This window comes from Calidris pugnax, unplaced genomic scaffold, assembly GCF_001431845.1.
Source record: "Calidris pugnax isolate Ruff unplaced genomic scaffold, ASM143184v1 scaffold1156, whole genome shotgun sequence".
NCBI lineage: Eukaryota > Metazoa > Chordata > Aves > Charadriiformes > Scolopacidae > Calidris > Calidris pugnax.
The window spans coordinates 797,839-816,942 of NW_015094503.1; the positions used below are offsets into that span (position 1 = coordinate 797,839).

Consider the following 19,104-nt stretch of genomic DNA (forward strand, 5'->3'; position numbering starts at 1 on the left):
GCAAAGGCTATATTAGTGCTGAGCGAGAAAGCGGGTGGGAGAGAAACCTCACGGGTCACCCCTACCCTTGGCCCCTGGACCCCCCCCCGAGCACAGCCAGAGGGGCTGCCGGCTGCAGGATGAGTTGTGGCAAACCCCGCGCGCCGCCCCACGTGGTGAGTAACTGCCCCCCAATACCTTTGCCATGGGGGAAAAAAACCTGCTGGGGCTTTTGGGGAGCCCCCCCTCACCAGCTTGAAGATCCGTGGTGGCCGTGCATTGCTAATGCCCACGCTTGCCAGAACCGTGGCTGCGTGGGCCGGTGCCGGGGCTGGGGAGCACCGTGGGGAGCACCGTGGGGAGCACCCTGGGTGCTCCCAGACCTCAGGCATGCGGGCTCCGCTGCGGGGCTGCGGGCAGGGCTTTCCTGCCCACGCTGCTGCCCGCTCTCCCGGACGGGCAGGCACCATCCCCGCAGCCCCGGGAAGGAGTGTGGAAGGATGGAGGACCTTGTGGTGCTGGGGAAAGCCAACGCGGGGCATCACAGAAAGGTTGGGCTGAATGAAAGAAAGTGTGAGCTTCTGCGGAGGGGCTCAGGGGCTGGAGGTGAGCAGGAGCCAAAGCCCTGTGGTCTTTGCAGGGTCCCTCTCCTGCCACCGTGCCTGGGCATGAGGAGCTGCTGGAGACCTAGGGCTTGGGAGGACACAAGTTGCTGTGTTGGCTCCAGCCCGGGCAAGGGAGGCTTCTTCTCCATCCCCAGCAGATTTGATAAGACACCGGCTTCGTGTTTTTGTCTGTGCCAAGGAAGGAGACAACGCAGGATGTGCTCCCTCTGCGCTGTGAGGCTCTGGCTACCCAGGTTGCCAAAAATAACCTCCCTCTTTCTTCTTCAAGCACTGGCACTTCTGAAAACGCCGCTTGCTGAGCCCTCACCGAGACCTCGCTGCTCATTTGCCTGAAGTTCAGCTTTTCCCCAGATGCAAATGCTGTCAGCTCCGGTTCCACCAAGTTAGTAACAGGGCACCTCGTGCTGGAGAGCCCGGGAGGACCTCGGGCAGGGATGGGTGCTGGAGGGGAATCGCTGATGGCCGGGTCGGTGTCCTCTGGGAGAGAGTTTGGCACCAGGGAGGGGGGATGCGAGCCCTGGCGGTGGTGGGGAAGCCTCTGCTCAAGGGTTGCAGTTCAGTGGTGTTTGCAAGCAGCTGTGCAGCGATGATGGTGCCCTTCCCATGTGCGCTGCCCCATGCAGGGACTGGCTGCTACCTCCCTGTCCCTTGCTCCTGCCCTCCAGACTCTCCTTGGTGGACATCCACAAGGGCTCCTGCTGGGCACAGTGGGCTCAGTGCTGGGGCTCTTTGCTGTTTCTCCATGGGTGGCTCGTGGTGGCTCAGGTCTTGTGGGGCATGGTGGCCACCACTATGGCATGTTGGCAGCCCATCATCTCTGGGTGTTCCTGAGGGCAAAGATGAGAGTTGCAGGGAGCAGCCATGGGCAGGAGGCCAGCAGTGCACAAGGATCACTGCTGCCATGATGGGCTCCCTAGGAACACCTGGGCCTTTCGGGATGAGCAGCTTTTGACCTTCTCACCTCTGTCTCCATCTTCACAGGAGTGCCACCGCTGAGATGGAGGCCCTGCTCCCTGGTCTCTCCCTGCTCCTGGTCCTCCTGGCATCGGGATGGGGAAGTGGGGCACTCGCAGCCTGGGCAACATTTCCCAGCGGCTGTGAGCTCGTAAGTCCTCTCTTGCAAACCCTCACCCTTCTGTCTGCTTGGTCCTGCCCTACAAAGCCCAGGCTCCTCAGCATCTCCAGACCTTCCCCCTCGCAGCTACTGGCTTAGCTAAGGAGTGGACTGGGCTGCCGAGACTCTAACCATAGACCCACCTCCTCCATCCTCACTCTGCTCCCCAAACTTCTCCCTCCTCATCTCCCCCCATCTCCTGCCTCTCAGAGCGGTGTTACGTGTCCACTTCTTGCTTTAGGTGCAGAACACCGTGGACTGCACTAGGAGATGGCTGAGCTCTGTCCCAGGAAATCTTCGAGGTGATACCGAGGAGCTGTTGCTTGACGACAACACTATCCAGGTTCTGGGCAATGTCTCTCTGCTCACGTACCACCAGCTGCGGCGACTCAGCTTGACCAAGAACCGTCTGGAGCTCATTGAGCCTGGTGCCTTCCTCAGTAGCCAAGGCCTCCACGTGCTCTCCTTGGCTGACAACCTCCTCTTCACCAACTACTCACTGACAGCAGCTGCTCTTTCTGCTCTGCCATCCTTGAGGACGCTGGATCTAGCCGGAAACCGCCTCACTGAGGACATGGTATCAGTTTTGGTCTGGAACTTGTCTTCCTTGGAGTCCTTGTCCGTGGCCCGGAACATCATCATGAGGCTGGACTCATCCGTCTTCACGAACCTGACACAGCTGTTGGAGCTGAACCTGGAGAAGAACTACATTTTTGAGATTGACCAAGCTTTTGAAGGGCTGCAAAGGCTGCAGAGGCTCAATGTAGCTTACAACTACCTCCCGTGCGTAGTGGAGTTTGGCCTGACCCAGCTCAAGCTGCTCAATGTGAGCAACAATGTCATCGAGTGGTTTCTGGCCCTGGAAAGTGATGACCTCTTTGAGCTGGAGGTGTTGGACCTGTCCCACAACCGCCTCCTCTTCTTCCCTGTGTTGCCTCGGCAGAGCAAGCTGCACACCTTGCTGCTGAAGGACAACGAGATGAGCTTCTACCAGCGTCTCCCCAATGGCACATCCCTGGCAAACGTCACGGTGCAGTTCCTGCTAATTGATGGCAACTCCACCAACGTCACAACAGTCAGCCTCTGGGATGAGATCTGCCACAGCAACCTCTCCTCCTTGCGGCTCCTGGACATGAGCCAGAACCAGGTCTGGTACCTGCCGGAGGGCTTCCTGGCCCAGATGCCCTCCCTGACCCACCTGAAGCTCAACCAGAACTGCCTGGAGACGTTTCACCTGTCAGAGGGGGACCCCTTAGCTATGCTGACAGAGCTGGACCTCAGCCAGAACCAGCTGGAGGAGCTGGGGGCAGAGGCAGGTGCTGGGGACGTCTTGCCCAACCTGCAGCTCTTCAACCTCAGCACCAACAGGCTGCAGGTGCTTCCTCCTGAGGTTTTCACCTACACCAGGAAGATTGCTACTGTGGACCTCAGCCGCAACCGGGTCGACCTCTGTCCCCAGCCAGCTATCGCAAGCAAGGTGGAGAGTCCCCCCTGTGTGGACATCAGGGGTGTCAAGACCTTGACTCATCTCTCCTTGGCTGGCTGTGGTCTGCAGGGACTGGGTGGCCACCCCTTCCAGGGGACCTCACTGGTGTATTTGGACCTCTCTGACAACCATCAGGCATTGTCTGGGAACCTGGAGTGGCTGCAGGACCTTGCTCTGACACTGCGGGTGTTGTCTCTGAGGAACACCAGCCTCTCCTCCACCGCTGTGGACTTCTCAGCCTTTAACAGCCTCGTGCGCTTGGACCTGTCGGGGAACTCCTTGACCGTCTTCCCCACCTCGATGGGTGTCCTGGAACTGCGCAGCCTGGACCTGCGGGACAACTGCCTCCCGGCTCTCCCAATGGATGTCGCGCGGACCCCTCTGGGGAAGAGCCTGCGGGAGGTCTACCTCAGCCAAAACCCCTACAACTGCTGCACGCTGGGCTGGTGGGATGCCCTGCAGTGGGTCGAGGGGTTGCACGTCCCTGACGGGCAGGAGGTGACCTGCGTCTACGCCTCCCGAACGCTGAGCCCCAGGGCACTGCCCGAGCCCATCCTGCGGAGCTGCCGCTGGCAGATGGCCGACCTGGCGCTCCTCTACCTGGTGCTGGCTCTGCCCACCTGCCTGACACTTCTGGTGGCCTTCGCTGTTGTCTTCCTCATGCTCAAGGAAAAGCTGCTGAAAATGGTGAAAAGTCAGTGCGGGGTGTCCAGCTCTTACTGATGGCTGATGAGGAAGAGGAGGAGGAGGAAGGGCTCAGGAATGGCGAATGCGAGCAGGTTGTCAGGGTTACGGGCAATGACCCCTCCGGGGTGGGTAAGATGTAGACTTGATGGATGGAGGACCGGTGGGTGCTGGGAGAGCTGGTGTTCCTGCTACAGATGCCCTAAGGGTACCCAAAGGGTGCGGGGCCGTGGCTGGTGGTGGAGCCTGGGGCCATGCTGAGTGTGTCCTCAAGGGGCATGTCTTCAGCAGAAACCTTCAGTAGGTGTTGGTGAGAGCCAAGTGGACGTCACACCGAATGCCTCTTGGCCAAAGGGGCATGGACAGTTGCCCCCCAGAGCTGCTTTTTGCCCCCCCTTCAGGCAGTTCCTTTTATTTATTCATCCCTGTAGCCCACTCTGCTACAACAAAACATCCTCCAGCTCTGCAGCCAGCCTCTGGGCATTGCCCCAGGACGGAGCATCACTTGGGTGCTGCAGAGAAGGGTCTCCATCGCCGTGGTGTCCCACGCTGCAAACTCGCTGGCAGCCTTGGGCGTGCACGCGTGTGCCTGTGCTGATAAGGCAGGCGTCAGCGGGGCTGAAAGACACGTGTTGAGCTGTCATTGCTTGGTTAAGTTATGATCCTGGTTAGAAGAGCCCGTTAAAAATAGCCCAAGCTGCAACGATGTAAAATACAGACTGAAAGGCATGAGAATAAATTATATCAGTGGTAATACTTTATCATCAATTTCTTTTCCTCCAGCAGCTGCTGGATAAAACAGATGCAGAGGAGATAAAATAAGAGAAAGCCTTCCTCCTCGTTGCGCAAGCCCCGCTCTGGTGGGCTGTCGTCTCCAGCGTGGGGGGGTTTCCTCCACCCAGCCCCGCTCACAGCACGTACCGGTGCTCCTGTACCAGCAGTGCTACCTGGGGAAATGCCGCGTTGTTCCTCGGAGGGTGACTGTGGGTGGAAATGAGAAGTGATGGTGGTTTGTGCAAACTCAAAAGCCCTGCTGAGAACCTGCTTTATCCCTGCAGCGCTGCCGGGGTGCCTCCAGAGAAACACGTGCCTGAGTTTGATGGGAAGGCGGCATGCCGGGGAGCGAGGGGTGGTGCTGGGGTGGGCATGATGGGGGTTTGTCCTTGCCTTGACTCAAAGCAGCTCTGCGGAGTGATGTGAGGTGTGCTGGGGGCTGGAGCCCCCCCAGCCAGCCCCATGTCGCTCCACCTCGCACGGGGTTGTCCTGGCAGGTGGTGGAGGGAGATGGCCAAGGCTGGCGTGGGGTGATGCTGGGGGGCAGTGGAGGCGGGGGCCAGCAGGGCAGCAGGCGTGGGGACAGGGACCGCGGTCGCTGGTGAGCCTCACACGGCCGACTGCCGTGCCGGGCTGGGCAAAACGCTGCAGATCAGACCATTCAGGACCCCTGGCAGCGCTGCTGGGGCTGAGCGCGGGCAAGGCTTTGGTAACCCAGCTGTCAAATCTGTCTCAGAAAATGGCGGTTTTCTGGCCCTGTTTTAAACTGAAATAGCCCAAACCAAATCAGGCCCCGGCTGGGGAATCCCTACACCTATTTCAGCCGTTCTTTTGCCTGTAAGCCTCACACCCGAGGGACAACAGTGACCTATAAATACATCCCTGAGATGTCCTCGGTGGGTCTGTGCTGGCACTGAGTACTGCAGCTGTGTTTCGGTGTCTCCACGCTGGCAGGGTGCCCCTGTGAGCACCCCACTCCTGGAGCTGTTTCCCCGCCGCTGTGGGTGCTGGGTCTGGCCTCGGGGGCTGGATGTGTGCAGTTCCTCCACCACTGTGGCCACTGCCGCTTCTCCTTTTGGCGTGGGGATGTGGGGTGCAGATGCAGGAGTGCACATAGGTAGCAACCCGGGTGCCCAGCACTGCCTGGGGTGCGGATAAATCATGGGAATTCTTGCTCGTATGGAGCCAATATGGGGGATACTCAACACTCCTCCATCATGGGAGGGGTTAGAAGCTTTGCCCAGGCACAGGGAATGGTGCCGGGAAAGCCGAGGCTCACCCAGAGCTGGGACGTGCAAGGGATGTCAGAGCAACAAGACAAGCTTCTACTTTTAGAGCAGTTCATATCCTTAAAAAGCTGATGTTCATCATCTTAGCAAGGACATAGAGATCAGGGGACGTCCTCAGTGACTGGAGAAAGGCAAATGTCATACTCATCCTCAGTAATGGCTGAAAGGACATCCTGGGGAGCAGCAAGATGGTCACCCTCGTGTTGGGAAAACCACAGAGTGGTTCTAGAAGAGGGTGGCTGGGAGAAGTCAGTATGGATTGACCAAGGCCAGGTCATGCCTGACTTGCCTCTCACGAAGACATGGCTGGATTTGTAGGCAAGGAGAGAGCAGTGGGTATCACTTCTCTCAACATCAGCATGACTTTCAGCACTGTATCCCACAATGTTCTTGCTTTCAAGCGAGGATGTCATGGTCTGGGTAGGTGGGCAGCCAGCTAAGTGAAGATCAGTTGGATGACCAAGCACAGAAGGCAGCAGTTAGTAGGATGCACTCTATCAGGAGGCTGGTGTATGGCAGGGGTCTCATCTGAGAGCTGTCCCGTTTGATGATGTCTTTGTCCATGATCTGGACGAGGCCATGGAGTGCCTTCATGTCAAGCTCACAGATGAGCCCAAATTGGGAGTTGATACTGGGCTGCTGTCTTGAAGGACCAGGGTGGGCTGGAGCAACAGGCTAGCAAGAACTTCACAAGCCAGGGCAGTGATTACCCCTCAACTCGGCACTCGTTAGGCATCATGTAGACCTCATCCAGTGAGGACAGCCATGCTCAGGCTCCATCCTCTGAGCCCCACTAGGAGAAAGCCGGGTGCAGGCTGGCTTTCACCGCGGCAGGCAGGGTGTGGAGTGGAGGTCCCCAAGTGTCCCCTCTCACCCAAGTGGGAGATGTTTATATGCTGTTATGTTGCAACTTTTGGGTGGAAACAGAGCTAGGCCTGTGCTGGAGATCTGCTCACCCCTTGGTGCGTGGAAGAGCTGATTCAGGTCTTATTTTTTTATATTTTTGGCAAATGAGCTTTCATTTCTCTTCTGAACTGAAGACTCCTTTGGAGAAACATAAGCGCCCTCATCCTCTCTGGTGATGACAAGGGACAGTGATTTAATTGACACCTGTTCTGGGTTTTTCCCAGAACTGGTTCTATCATTTCAGTGCGTTGGAGGAGAGCTCTTCCAAACACCAGCTTCTGCGCTGTGATACAATGTCTTATCGGTAAAATGGACAGGCTTAAATTCATTTGTGGTTGCAAGAAGGAAGGCAAGAACTGTCTTGGAGGCACTTTACAACTCCTCTTAGTTACCTTCAGCATCAGTTTGCTGGGGCCACTCAACTCGGGATGAAGGCCCATCCCACTCACAGCCACCCAGATTCGGAAAGCCAAAACCTGGGAAGCTTTTGGAGTCACAAAACTTTCTAAAGAATCCTAAACTTAGTCTTCCTATTCTTACGAGCGAGCAGGACCTGGCTAGTACAAACCAGCTGAGGTGGACAATGGCATGAAAAAGTAAAGTATAATATTTGTTTGCGGAGATGAATTTCTCAGTGACCATCAAGACATTACGTGGAGGAGCTTTGGCTGTAGCTTTACTTGTCACGTCAGTTTCTCCCCAGCAGGATTTTGAGCGAGCCGGGAACTGCAGTCTGATGGGGCAGCAGGGGCAAAGGTTTTGCTCCCAGCTTTTGTGACCTTCTACCACACTACTTCATTTTGGATAGTTCAAGCACATTTTCCCAGAATTGAGCACTTACTAACAAAGAATCTTCTAGTAGTACAAGGAAGCAAAATGCTTCACATCATCAGCTTGAAATCACTGTATTTTCAAAAGTACTTTCAAGACTAAATTACTTTCTCGATATTCTGTTTTTCAATATGGGGATTTATAATTGTGTAAGGAGAAGCTCAAGAATTAAGCATTGCTCAGGAAACACCAGGGTAATATTCTCAATGCAATGTTGATTTATCCAGAGAGACTAATATATATTTAACATTCCAACAAGTAATAATAAATACCATATGCATATAGCAATGCTATAACACTGCTTTCAAGATGTAAATATTTAACACTTCATTTTCAGACAAAGCTGAATCAAGATCACAGCAAGACAAGCTGGTGAGGTTTTCAGCCAAAGCTGACTGAAATGCAAACAAGTGAAAATGTAAATAATTTAAAATTATTTTAGGCACTCATACATAGGAAAAGACTAAAAACACCCAGTAAGTTCAGCTGCCCAATTTCATCGAGTCTGGCTTCTTAAACAAAGTTCACTTAAACCTGGAATTGCTGTAGCATCTTAGGCCTTGGGTTCTCCATAGCCAATGTCATGTGCATCAACAGCCTGAACAGAAAACGAAGCGGTAGAATACGTGTGCTGACCTCATTCTCTCTGTCGGGACTGTGAAACTCGTCTCTGAACTGCCTGTCTTTGCCCAGAATCAGATTTCTTCATCTGACTCCACGTCCCAGCCACAGGACTCCAGCTGTTCATCCTGGGGAAATTCAACCTCGATGTCGTAGATGAAATCTGGGTCTTCCTTCTTCTTCCTGTTCTTTTCAAAGAGCTCATCCATGATGCTCTTCCTTTTGGCTAGTTCCTTGTCATCTAATTTGTTCATATCCTCTTCTGGGTCAATGGTCTCTTCCCGATGAAACTTTTCCAAGCTCTCAGCCAGGCTCTCTCCTCCCAGATGACCTTTCAGCAAACTGTACAGCTTCTGTAGCTGACGCAGTGACACTCCTTCTAGGTAAGCCTTGTGCCGAGAGTTATTTTTCAGCTGCTCGGCAGCCAAGCCACAGTCTAAAGAGAAAGCCATCATGAAAAATTATAACTCCAAGCAAATCTCTTCCCATGAACAGATCCTCTTAGAATCACAGAATGGTTTGGGTTGGAAGGGACCTTAAAGATCATCTTGTTCCAACCCCCCTGCCCTGGGCAGGGACACCTCCCACCACACCAGGTTGCTCCAAGCCCCCTCCAACCTGGCCTTGAACCCCTCCAGGGATGGGGCAGCCACAGCTTCTCTGGGCAACCTGGGCCAGGGTCTCAACAGCCTCAGAGTGAAGAATTTCTTCCTTATACCTCATCTAAATCTTCCCTCTTTCAGTGTCAAACCCTCCCCCCTCCTCCTAGGGCTCCCCTCTCTGATGCAGAGTCCCTCCGCAGGTTTCCTAAAGCCACCCCCTTTAGGGACTGGAAGGGGCTCTAAGGTCTCCCCAGGCTGAACCCCCCCAACTCTCTCAGCCCCCCCTCCCAGCAGAGGGGCTCCAGCCCTCCCAGCATCTCCGGGGCCTCCTCTGGCCCCGCTCCAACAGCTCCATGTCCTTCTGCTGGTGGTGGCCCCAGAGCTGGAGGCAGCACTGGGGGGGGTTCTCCCCAGAGTGGAGCGGAGGGGCAGAATCCCCCCCTGGCCCTGCTGGCCACGGGGCTGGCGACTCCCAAGCCCTCACAAGTGAGACTTCCAGACGTAGCAGAGCCACTGCTCAGGTTAAGATGTAGCCCCAGGCTCCTCAGGGGAGACAGTCTTACCCCAGAAGAACCTCTCTTTGCACTCCCTGCGTGCCAGCAACAAGCCACCCAGTGGTTACTAAAAATGCTGTTACCAACTACCTGTTCCTCTCCCAGTGTCCTGAGGGGACCTGGGGAACGCTACAAGTAACACACCACACCTGAGAACTTGGAGAAATTTCGGACAGGCATGATGCGCTGGCGAGTCTTATCCTCACTGTTGTCTTTGTAGATGAGGACAATGGATGGAGGCTGAAAGCAGATGCCACACTTCTTTGCAGTGTAAGTCATCACAGCTCCTGCTGCCAGCAGCAGCGTGGCCAGCTTTATCAGGTGTCCTCAGCAACCTCCAAGCTAACTGAAAAACAGGAAAAGAAAAAAGGGAAAGAAAATGTGAGTGTCTCTCGGGCCTGTTTTTCTGTCAGGGTTAGAGTGACCCACGTTCAGCAAACACATGCAGCCGTGGCATAAGTCTTCCCGATTTCAGTGGCACCTGAACACGTCCCTCCACGCTCTGCGGGCCGGCTGCCAGACACAGGGTGATTCCCAGCTCCTGGTTTACACCTTTGTCACTACTGGAGCTTTCAATCACAATTACGCATCACACACAAGCTAATGTTTTGGTCTACCAGCTGCACAGTCAAATGATACCTAGCAGATGTTTTTTTTTTTTTAATATGTACTAATTTTTAAAGTTAAAAATACCATAAAATAGTAAATCAATCTATGACAGCTTCTCCACAAACAACACTTACTGCATATTGTATCCATCGCTCTGGAAAGCCAGGAATTATTTACTTGCCAAACCCTTTTCTGCTCTAACCACCAGGCTTTTCACTTTGTATCGCCCGACAGCTCATATGAAAGCTCCAGGTGTTACTTCAGGGAGAATCCAATTTTTCTGTAAAGACACAGTGATATATTTCTGCCGTAAGCTTATTTGAGCATATGTAAAAAAAAATCTTCAGAAAATGCAGATAAAATGAAAATTTGAAATGTCTTGGAACCCCACTGAGTTTCCACAAAATTAAATCTGAATGGTGCAAGAGATGCAACAAAGACAGAATTTTTAAAAAGCTTTTAAGAGGCAGGACACCCAGTCAGCTTTTTTTAAAGCTTTCTTACAGTTTCAGAGAGACCTCGGTACAGCAGCACATCTGTAACCTGTGACAGATGGGAGAAGGGCAGAGAAGAGATTCAGAAATGAAGGATAAAAGTAATTAAACTCCTTCTTAGGTGTCAATGAAAATATGAATCCATTTTAAAGAGAGGAGACGATGTTCAACTGCTTACTCTTCCTCAAACTAACAAACACCATCGATGAAGCTGAAAAGCGGAGGGTTCCCAAGTGACAAATGGAAATGGTTGTTACACAGGACATTACCATTGGCAGAGCTTAAGCCATAAAATGGTCATGAAGGTGTCAAGAACGTCAGAAGATGTGAAAATGCTGAGCAGTTGCATGTGAGTGTGGGGGAACTGGGAAGCTTTGCCTGACTTACAAAGTGGAGAAAGAGGGTGGGTAGGGAGGAAGGGCTGACTGACCCACTAAACACACGGCGGTGTTTATAGGGACGTATATTTATACAGATAGCACAAACATACTGTACATGCTAGAATTTCATTTTAAAGGAAGGACTACTGAACTTTCAAGTATCAGTGCATTGGTCAGCTACTACATGAGTGAGGTAAAGAAGTTAATCTGTAATTATCCTTTTTACTCTTTTCTGAAGGATTTTGTCTTGTGAGAGGAGAGGGGTAACGTCAGTCTGACTGACAGTGACTTCTCTTTTTCTGCCGTATTGCATTTGTCCGTACCCAAAATGCTCTCGAGAACTCCTCAGCAGCGGCCCTGCCCTCAGCTCCGTCCCCTTTTCAGTCAGATGAAATATCAGAGGAGACCTGAAGATCCAGATCTGCTGCAGATCCTCTTTCCCGGCTTAGTGTATGACACTGAACGCATGTGTTATTTTTCTTTTGGCTTTAAATAAGGGAAAATATATCAAATGTGCAGGTTATCTTCTTCTCTGACTATCCTACAGACTGCAGTAAGAGAGAAATTATACCCTCAAATTTAACGTATGTCTCCAAGCCAAGAAAAATTGCTTTAATCTTCAAAAGTTACTTTGAAGCCGATTTGAAGTGTTCCTTCTTTGTTAAAAACCACATAGGAAAGAGTCCTAACTTGCAGTAATTTTCTCAATACTGAAAATTAACTACATCTACTATACCTTTTCCTTTCAAATAGCTCTACGAGCTGGGGAGAAAAGCAGAAGTCTCTCAAGAGCCACTTTCGCTACCTTAAAATGAGAAACGATCCTTCGAACTGAACCGAAATGGTTTTTTGAAGGGTCACTGATGATCAGGAGAGGGATCTCCACCTCTGCAGCGGCAAAGACATCCTTAGACGAGAAACAGAAACGTGAGAAGCAGCCGTGGGGATCCGCGTGAGGGAGGTTACGTATCTCCAGGCAATGCAGCCTGGTGGCAAGACGAGCCAACCCTCGGGGCCGTGCGCGGAGACAGAAGCGGAGCGGAGCAGGGCCGGGTTCGTCCTTCCCGCCTCTCGCCCCTTACCCTCACCTCAGTCGGCGGCGGCGACCTCGTCACAGGCCGGGGCCGAGCGGCGGCCGAGGCCTACCCTGCGCCACCGGGGCCTGCCCTGCGCGGTTGCCATGGCTACGGTGGCGGCGCCGCCGGGCCCTCCCGAGGCAGGCCCCCTCGCGGCTGCCCAGAGCAGCGCCTGCGGGACGTGGCGGCCGCCGGCCGGCCCTTGCCGCTGCGAGGCCGCGTAGCGGGTGGGGAGAGCGGCGAGAATGAAGCGGCAGGGCAGTGTTTAACGGCGGGACGGTGTTCTGTGGCGAGTCCCGCGGAGCGTGGGGCGGCGGGGTCAGGCGGGCGCGAATGGCGCCAGGCTGTAGGGAGCGGGCCTGTCATGGCGGGCGGCCCGCGGCGGCGGGGGCTGGCGCTGCTCCGCGCCGGGCTGACAGCGCTCCTCTGCGGCCTCCGTGAGTGCGGGGCGGGCGGCTCCCGGTGGGGCGGGGGGAGGCTCTGCCCGGGCATTACGAAACAAGATAGACATGGAGGTGTTGGAGCGGGTCCAGAGAAGGGCAATGGAGCTGGTGAGGGGTCTGGAGCACAAGTCTTGTGAGGAGAGGCTGAGGGAGCTGGGGGTGTTCAGCCTGGAGAAAAGGAGGGTGAGGGGAGACCTTCTCGCTCTCTCCAACTCCCTGAAAGGAGGGTGTAGCCAGGGGGGGTCGGTCTCTGCTCCCAAGGAACAGGAGATGGGACAAGAGGAAACGGCCTCAAGTTGTGCCAGGGGAGGTTCAGATTGGAGATTAGGAAAAATGTTTCCACTGAAAGGGTTGTCAAGCGTTGGAATGGGCTGCCCAGGGCAGTGGTGGAGTCACCATCCCTGGAAGTATTTAACAGCCGGGCAGACGTGGTGCTGAGGGACATGGGTTGGTGGTGGTTTGGGCAGTGTTAGGTCAGTGCCTGGACTTGATGATCTTAGAGGTCCCTTCTAACTGAGACGATTCTATGATTTCTTTACTGAGAGGGTGGTCAGGCACTGGAAGAGGCTTCCTAGACTGTTGGTTGATGCCCCAAGCCTGTCAGCATTTACAAGGCATTTGGACAATGCCCTTAACAACATGCTTGAACTCTTGGTCAGCCCTGAAGGGGTCAGGCAGTTGGACTAGATGATCATTGTCACTCCCTTCCAACTGAAACAGTCTATTAACTGTTGAAATTAATAGCAGAAGCAAGCAATTTTCCAGATTAAGTAATTGAAAAAACAGCTGCAATACCTTTTGCAAAATTTGATTTTAAGCCAACATTGCCTTGCTTGAGGTCTCCACTCAAGCAGATACTGATGTTGTACATAAGGTGCTGGAGTTTCAGATCTAAAAGGGAAATCCTGTGGAAACCTAGAGAACAAAATAAAAAAGGAATGGCTGTAACACAAAGTTCATTGTTAAAATTTGGGTCTCACAGGGATTGATATACAAGTAGGAGATGTGAAATCATGCCTGCAAGGGGGGGTTGCAGTGGGAAGAAGTGGGGATTGTTACAGATTCCTCAGTAAAAACAAAACTACGCTTTTGAAAGTTGCTCTACTGGAGAAAATAAAAGAGAGATATTTAAGTCTTTGTGGTAGCTGAAGCATGCTGTTCCACTGACAAAATGGCTGTTGGTTGTACTGAATTGAAATGCAGTTTCCCTTTTTACTGTGAGAGGTTTTGCAGATGGTGTGTTTGTAGATTATACCACTTTTCTTGTTAAGGTTGTCTGCCTATGTGATAATTACGCATGCTATTGTGTAAACACCATTACTCGTTTGTTCTGTGCTACCTTAGATGTGCAGGCCGCTTGTCAGGATGCCACTGTCACGCAGGAGCTTCTGAAAGAGGGATTTCACAGGTGAGTTCTCGCCCTGGCGATGCATGAGAATAATGTCCCAGGTAATTTTATGTCTGAAGAAGTCTGAAGGAGAGCCTAATTCACGGTTGTATCAGCTCACTGAGCTGTGATCCGTAGGCACGGCTAGGCACCGGGAATATATTAACACAATCAAGTAATTAACAATTACAGCTATAGTAGAGGAAGAACCAGTGGCCCTTTTCTAAGATGAAGATCTAGGAGGCCCTTGGTAGTTCTGAGAAGTTAACGAAGAAGTGAAACTTCATTTTGGTCATGATGTGGAGTCAGGGTGAACTACATCTTCCTCACTGGAGAAGGACCGCATGGCTCGACAGGGAACTGTTTTATAGTACGTGAGAGCTGCTATCTCATGTACTATATGCTTATAAATACTTAAAGGGTGGGTGTCAAGAGGACGGGGCCAGTCTTTTTTCAGTGGTGCCCGAGAATAGGACAAGAGGAAATGGGAACAGACTTGCACATAAAAGTTCCACCTAAACATGAGGAGGAACTTCTTTCCTGGGAGGGTGGCAGAGCCCTGGCAGAGGCTGCCCAGGGAGGTGGTGGAGTCTCCTTCTCTGGAGACATTCAAACCCCACCTGGACACGTTCCTGTGGGCCCTGCTCTAGGTGGACCTGCCCTGGCAGGGGGTTGGAGGAGATGATCTCCAGAGGTCCCTTCCAACCCCGTATCATTTTGTGATTCTGTGAGATTCTGTGATCTCATCCCTGCACATTGCAGAGTATATCTCTTGGATTTTTGTGCTGTCTTTTGAAGTGCAGGTATAAGTGTTTTGCTTCTGTTGCTTGTTTGAAGGGACCTGCTGGTGAGGGTGGAACTCGGTGCAGCAGGGGAGGAGGCAGAAGGGTGTGCAGTGGCAGCTAGAACTCGTCTTCCACCAGGAATCTACGTGGATCCCTACGAGCTGGCATCACTGCAGCAGCACAATTTAACAAAGGTAACAGCCCCAAAACTAAGACATCTGGCAGTTACTCAGGAAGTTGCTATCTCTGGTCATTATCTGGCTCGTTGAACCAAGGTGATTAATTCCCTTTCCTGGAAGGAGATGCCACACAGTATCATCTTTGTGACATCTCATTGTATCTCTGGGCTTGATCAGCATGGGTTGGTGCAGGGTGTTCTCTTTCAGTGCAGGGTGTTCTCTGTGGTATGCTGCTGGTATTTCCACACACAGGCGTGCCTACTGGGGCAGCTCTGCAGCTCTGCTCAAGCCCCGGATGAGGAGCTGTGGTAAAAGCTATTTGTGTTGGGAGGATGGAAGGTTAATCCCCAGAGAAGAGGTGGTGGCAGGCTCCAAGTAGCGTGCTGCACCTTCAGACTGAGTAGCTTCACAGCTTTGTTTTTATCACAGCTTTCTGTGTTGCTTTCCTGTGTTTGCTTCGCATTTTGGGTAGGGAGATGTGCTAAGGCTGTGGCTTTAAGGTAATCTCCTTAGGCACTTAATTCAGCTAAAATATATGGATGCAAAAACTCTGGGCAACTTCTGCTGCTTGGGGTGTTTTCAGTCACTGGTATTGCTTTGCTTAAATGCATCGTTGAGCTAGTGGCTGTTAGGTTTGGCTGGAGGCATGGCTGCACTGTAAACTCTTCACACCTAAGAATCACTCATTGGAGAGGGACTTGAAAAGTTATTTTGCATCAGCTTAAAGACGGAATTTCCGACTTGATCTTCCTGACCACAAAATCAGACCCAGTGTTAGAAAATAGAATGAGGGAAATAGTTTTCCCTTCTGATGCTGCAGTCGGTTACGGCAGCAGGCAGCAGCCTCTTAAATCCCAGAATCATGCACAAAAAGTTCATACAGTTTTTTTTCTTGCATCCCTCTCTTGTGTCAATTCTGATCACAACCACATCTCTGTCCTTCTCCACTTGCAGGTGGTGTTAATTCCTGATGTCATCGATGTGGAGGCTCCTGAGTACTTAGCTACAGAGCTTCTTGTTCTCCTGCACATGGAACCTGACTCTGGGTGTTCTCACTGTTTTAGAGCTGCTGTGCCTGTGCATGGGCGCTACCACCGGCCGGCAGCAGGGAGTGAGGAAGCCTTGGTGATTCTGAAGAGCCCAGAAGTACTGGTCTGCTGCTGTGACAGTGAGATTCTTGTTACATGTTCTTTTGGAGAGAGAGGAATAACCGTGGGCAATCCAGAGCTTGGAATCTGGTTCTGTGGTTATCTTCCGGAGACGGAGCACTCAGTAGTCATGTGAATGCGAGGGGAAGAGAGTGGCCCTGATAAAGACCACGTTGTCTTCCTTTTTGAATGCTGCTGCTGCCTGACCAAAGGCAGATCAATTGTCAACAGGCTTCTTGGTGCTGCACTGCTGCCCTTGTACCCTTGTACTGAAAGCGCTGGCAGTTGGTCAGTTTGTCACAGTCCTGGCAGGCCCTGGCTTTGTTAAAGGTCAGCTGCTCTGACCGTGTTTTCACAGTGTTCCTCTTGGCAGCTGAAGCCGTGCATGGCGCATTTAATATTCGCTATCACGTATTCGGAGTAATCAGAGTGTTCCGGTGCTTTTCTAACACTTGCTTCCCCCACTCCCTATATATAAAGCAGGGAATGTAGAAAACTGTGTGCCTGAAGGTTAGAGTGGTTGGAGTCTCAGACTCCTGTGAAACAGGAACCTGATATCCGCTGACAATGAATATTGCAAATTACACGAACAATGAAATCCTACATTTTTGCTACCAATTTTATTTCCTTTCACAAAATCTTTCTTGCTAGCTGCCAAGTCAAATGTGCTAATGATTCTCAGTTCCCTTAACTTCACTTGTGCATTGTTTGAGCAATGATTTTCTGGGATAAATTTAGGAGCTGTTCAATTAAAAAAGGCATGTGAAATCTTCCCATTTTTCTACCACATTTACTAATGAGCAAGAAAACATATTTATTATTAATATGAAAGTATTTGAAGTATCGGAGGGGAGTTCTTGCAAGTGCTGACAGGAGACCAACAAGGAGAAATGGAAGAATGGCTTCTGTGTTTTGGGGGAAGGGAAATGATAACTGTATGGCTAAAGTTGAGGGGTCTGCAGGCCACTGATGAATTCTGTGCCCTGTTAAGGACAGAAGGGACAAGATATGACACATGTGAGAGTCTTCCTTGGGTACCTACTATATCAGGAGGGGAAGAGTTGCAGATTTCATGAAAGGGGCTGCTCAGCATCACTTTGGCTGGAGGTGAGCTGGCACATTTCTGTCAGTGCTGATTCACCTGTTGGCTTTCAGAGAGTGGATTCTGTCTAGCTGTTGTGGAGGAAAGATGCCTCATTTGGCAAAGTCTTGCAGGCTGTATTGTTTCATCCCGACTGGATCCTACTGACAAATTAACGTCTTCCATAGATCGCCTGTCAGCAGAGTGTTGGGAGCCTGCTGAAGTGGAAGCTCCCTGTTTGGGCAAAGCCACGGGCCCCTGTCAGTGGTACAGCAAAACACACAAACTGGTGAGTTCTCATTTCTGGTGGGAATTCTTGGTTCTCATTTAACAGTTGCTGCCCTTTATTTCTGTGATTAGTGACTTCCATAGCACAGGAACTAATCAGTAATTCCCCCTTAGGGAGGCTCCCTTCTTCCTTTCTGACCAGCTTTTAATGGGGGTCATCCCGTCCTTCTGACACGCTTGCAGGCACTCTGTGCTCTTCTAGCCCTTTATGGGGTTGATTTCCTCACTTTTTGTTAATAGTTTACTTGGAATTCTAGGATATAATTGGCAGTGGTGAAATTAAGAAAGGTCTGAAGGTCTTCTCCTCCGAAGTATTTCTTCAGAGGAGTAGCAAAGTGGAAAAGTACTTTGTGATCCAACTAAAGGAGAGGTAAAACCCCAAAGATTGAGGGAATAACGTGTTAAAAAAAAGTCACTTGTATTTCTTTGGTTGTTAACTGATTGGCTAAGTCTAGAAAAACGTGAAGTTTCTTTATTCTGTGTTCAAAACCAACGAAAGTTGAAACTTTAGTGGGGTCAGCAGCTGCCTTTGATACTTGAAAGGGTTGCAGTAGTGTAGAGATCCAGAAATAAGACTAATTTGTCTCATAAAAACTCTGTTGTTTTTGTAACACACGTACCTTCCTGTATTTAAGATACCTGCAGACATCTGGGATATCTGCAGTGCTTGTCCAAAAAAATGTTTTGGAGCCTCCTGCATCACAGAGCAACCAAATAGTTGTTCACCCCAGCGAAAACTGACTTCTCAGTGACCTGTGAAATGCTCATTCTGAGAGCTTCTCTCTCCTGTGCTGTATTATGCACATATCCTCAGTGGCAAGCCTATTGTAAGAATGAAGATACAAAAGATATAAATGACTAACTTTCAAAATAGTAGCAGATAAATTTATTGTGCTTTGTACCACAAGAGTGGCTGGTGCTCCTCTTGCTGCGCATTGAAAATCGATGTCCCATCTCAGTTTTGATTCTGATTCTGAATCTCAGAAGAAGCCTTAGCAAAGGACTAGTTAAATAGTGGCCTGGTTATTAACCCTTTAAGTTGCAGTCAAAAAGAAATAGCTTGTTAAATGAGTGTAATCCATGTATTTTTTTTTTGCAGGCGTGTGAGGAATCAATTCTGCAGGTTCCAGTGGGGGTCAGACAACATAGTTCCTTAGTGTGTGTCACGACTCTTCTTGCCACGGTGCTCTGTTCCAGTCTGATTCTGGCAGCTCTATGCAAATATGGACACTTCTGCCCCGTGACCTGCTCAGAATAAAGAAATACGGAGTGACTGAGCTCCGTCCAGCAAAACTAACTGAATATTACGTCAGCTTCCTAAAGGAATTCTACTCTATGATTATTTATATCTTGTTAATGTGCAAGGGTGCCATAATGGGTTATAGTTCCCTTGGCCTAATTCCTACAAACACCTTTCACACACAGAAGACTGTTTTGACGTGTTGTCAATAGACAAAGCAGACGGAGGGTAGGAAGTAGTGCTGCAAAAAGCTGGAAGGACTGCTACAGTCTCGGTCTCCGTTCCCTCCCCCTGACCCAGAGCTTTGACTACAGTGCTGCCTTTTGCAGATGCGTTGGTATTTCTTGAATTTAAACTAAGCAACTCAGGGATTGGTTATTAAAGGTATGAAAAGCACTCTCTCTCATTAAAGTTTCTGATTTTCAATTTTGTTTACGCTGTCCAGATGGGTTATGTGTGAATTTGTGAGGAGAAATTCTGTGTTTACCTGGGGCAGGAGAAGGCTTAAATATTCTCTCCCATTCCAAT

The 19,104-nt window shown here is 51.0% G+C and overlaps 3 protein-coding genes across 7 annotated transcripts; 2 read left to right on the forward strand and 1 right to left on the reverse strand.

Moving 5' to 3' along the window:
- The first annotated feature begins 19 nt into the window (after nucleotides 1-19).
- Nucleotides 20-4,708, forward strand: NRROS (negative regulator of reactive oxygen species). Its single transcript, XM_014962956.1, has 4 exons — nucleotides 20-155; nucleotides 874-987; nucleotides 1,587-1,710; nucleotides 1,961-4,708. The coding sequence occupies exons 3-4, from the start codon at nucleotides 1,603-1,605 to the stop codon at nucleotides 3,926-3,928; spliced, it is 2,076 nt and encodes a 691-aa protein (XP_014818442.1). The 5' UTR covers nucleotides 20-155; nucleotides 874-987; nucleotides 1,587-1,602; the 3' UTR covers nucleotides 3,929-4,708.
- A 3,084-nt stretch (nucleotides 4,709-7,792) lies between these two features.
- CEP19 (centrosomal protein 19kDa) lies at nucleotides 7,793-12,145 on the reverse strand. Of its 5 annotated transcripts, none has more exons than XM_014962932.1 (5): nucleotides 12,038-12,145; nucleotides 11,755-11,856; nucleotides 10,210-10,355; nucleotides 9,616-9,812; nucleotides 7,793-8,746 (listed from the first exon to the last, which is right to left on the reverse strand). In XM_014962932.1, exons 4-5 carry the CDS (start codon nucleotides 9,743-9,745, stop codon nucleotides 8,385-8,387), a joined length of 492 nt encoding a protein of 163 aa, XP_014818418.1. In that variant the 5' UTR covers nucleotides 9,746-9,812; nucleotides 10,210-10,355; nucleotides 11,755-11,856; nucleotides 12,038-12,145; the 3' UTR covers nucleotides 7,793-8,384. The 5 variants fall into 5 exon arrangements, with proteins under 5 accessions (XP_014818418.1, XP_014818417.1, XP_014818416.1 ...); XM_014962931.1 differs by having other exon boundaries at nucleotides 11,686-11,856; XM_014962930.1 differs by having other exon boundaries at nucleotides 11,686-12,125.
- Nucleotides 12,146-12,346: 201 nt separating this feature from the next.
- PIGX (phosphatidylinositol glycan anchor biosynthesis class X) lies at nucleotides 12,347-19,006 on the forward strand. Its single transcript, XM_014962929.1, has 6 exons — nucleotides 12,347-12,462; nucleotides 13,813-13,876; nucleotides 14,693-14,834; nucleotides 15,774-15,987; nucleotides 17,237-17,337; nucleotides 18,436-19,006. Exons 1-6 carry the CDS (start codon nucleotides 12,390-12,392, stop codon nucleotides 18,592-18,594), a joined length of 753 nt encoding a protein of 250 aa, XP_014818415.1. The 5' UTR covers nucleotides 12,347-12,389; the 3' UTR covers nucleotides 18,595-19,006.
- The last annotated feature ends 98 nt before the right edge of the window (nucleotides 19,007-19,104 follow it).

Coding starts and splice junctions, on each gene's coding strand:
- NRROS (XM_014962956.1), top strand. CDS start 1,603: ATGGAGGCCCTGCTCCCTGGTCTCTCCCTGCTCCTGGTCCTCCTGGCA. Junction 1,711..1,960: donor TTCCCAGCGGCTGTGAGCTC/GTAAGTCCTCTC, acceptor TTCTTGCTTTAG/GTGCAGAACACCGTGGACTG.
- PIGX (XM_014962929.1), top strand. CDS start 12,390: ATGGCGGGCGGCCCGCGGCGGCGGGGGCTGGCGCTGCTCCGCGCCGGG. Junction 12,463..13,812: donor AGCGCTCCTCTGCGGCCTCC/GTGAGTGCGGGG, acceptor GTGCTACCTTAG/ATGTGCAGGCCGCTTGTCAG. Junction 17,338..18,435: donor ACAGCAAAACACACAAACTG/GTGAGTTCTCAT, acceptor TTTTTTTTGCAG/GCGTGTGAGGAATCAATTCT.
- CEP19 (XM_014962932.1), bottom strand. CDS start 9,745: ATGACTTACACTGCAAAGAAGTGTGGCATCTGCTTTCAGCCTCCATCC. Junction 8,747..9,615: donor AAATTTCTCCAAGTTCTCAG/GTGTGGTGTGTT, acceptor CTTTCTCTTTAG/ACTGTGGCTTGGCTGCCGAG.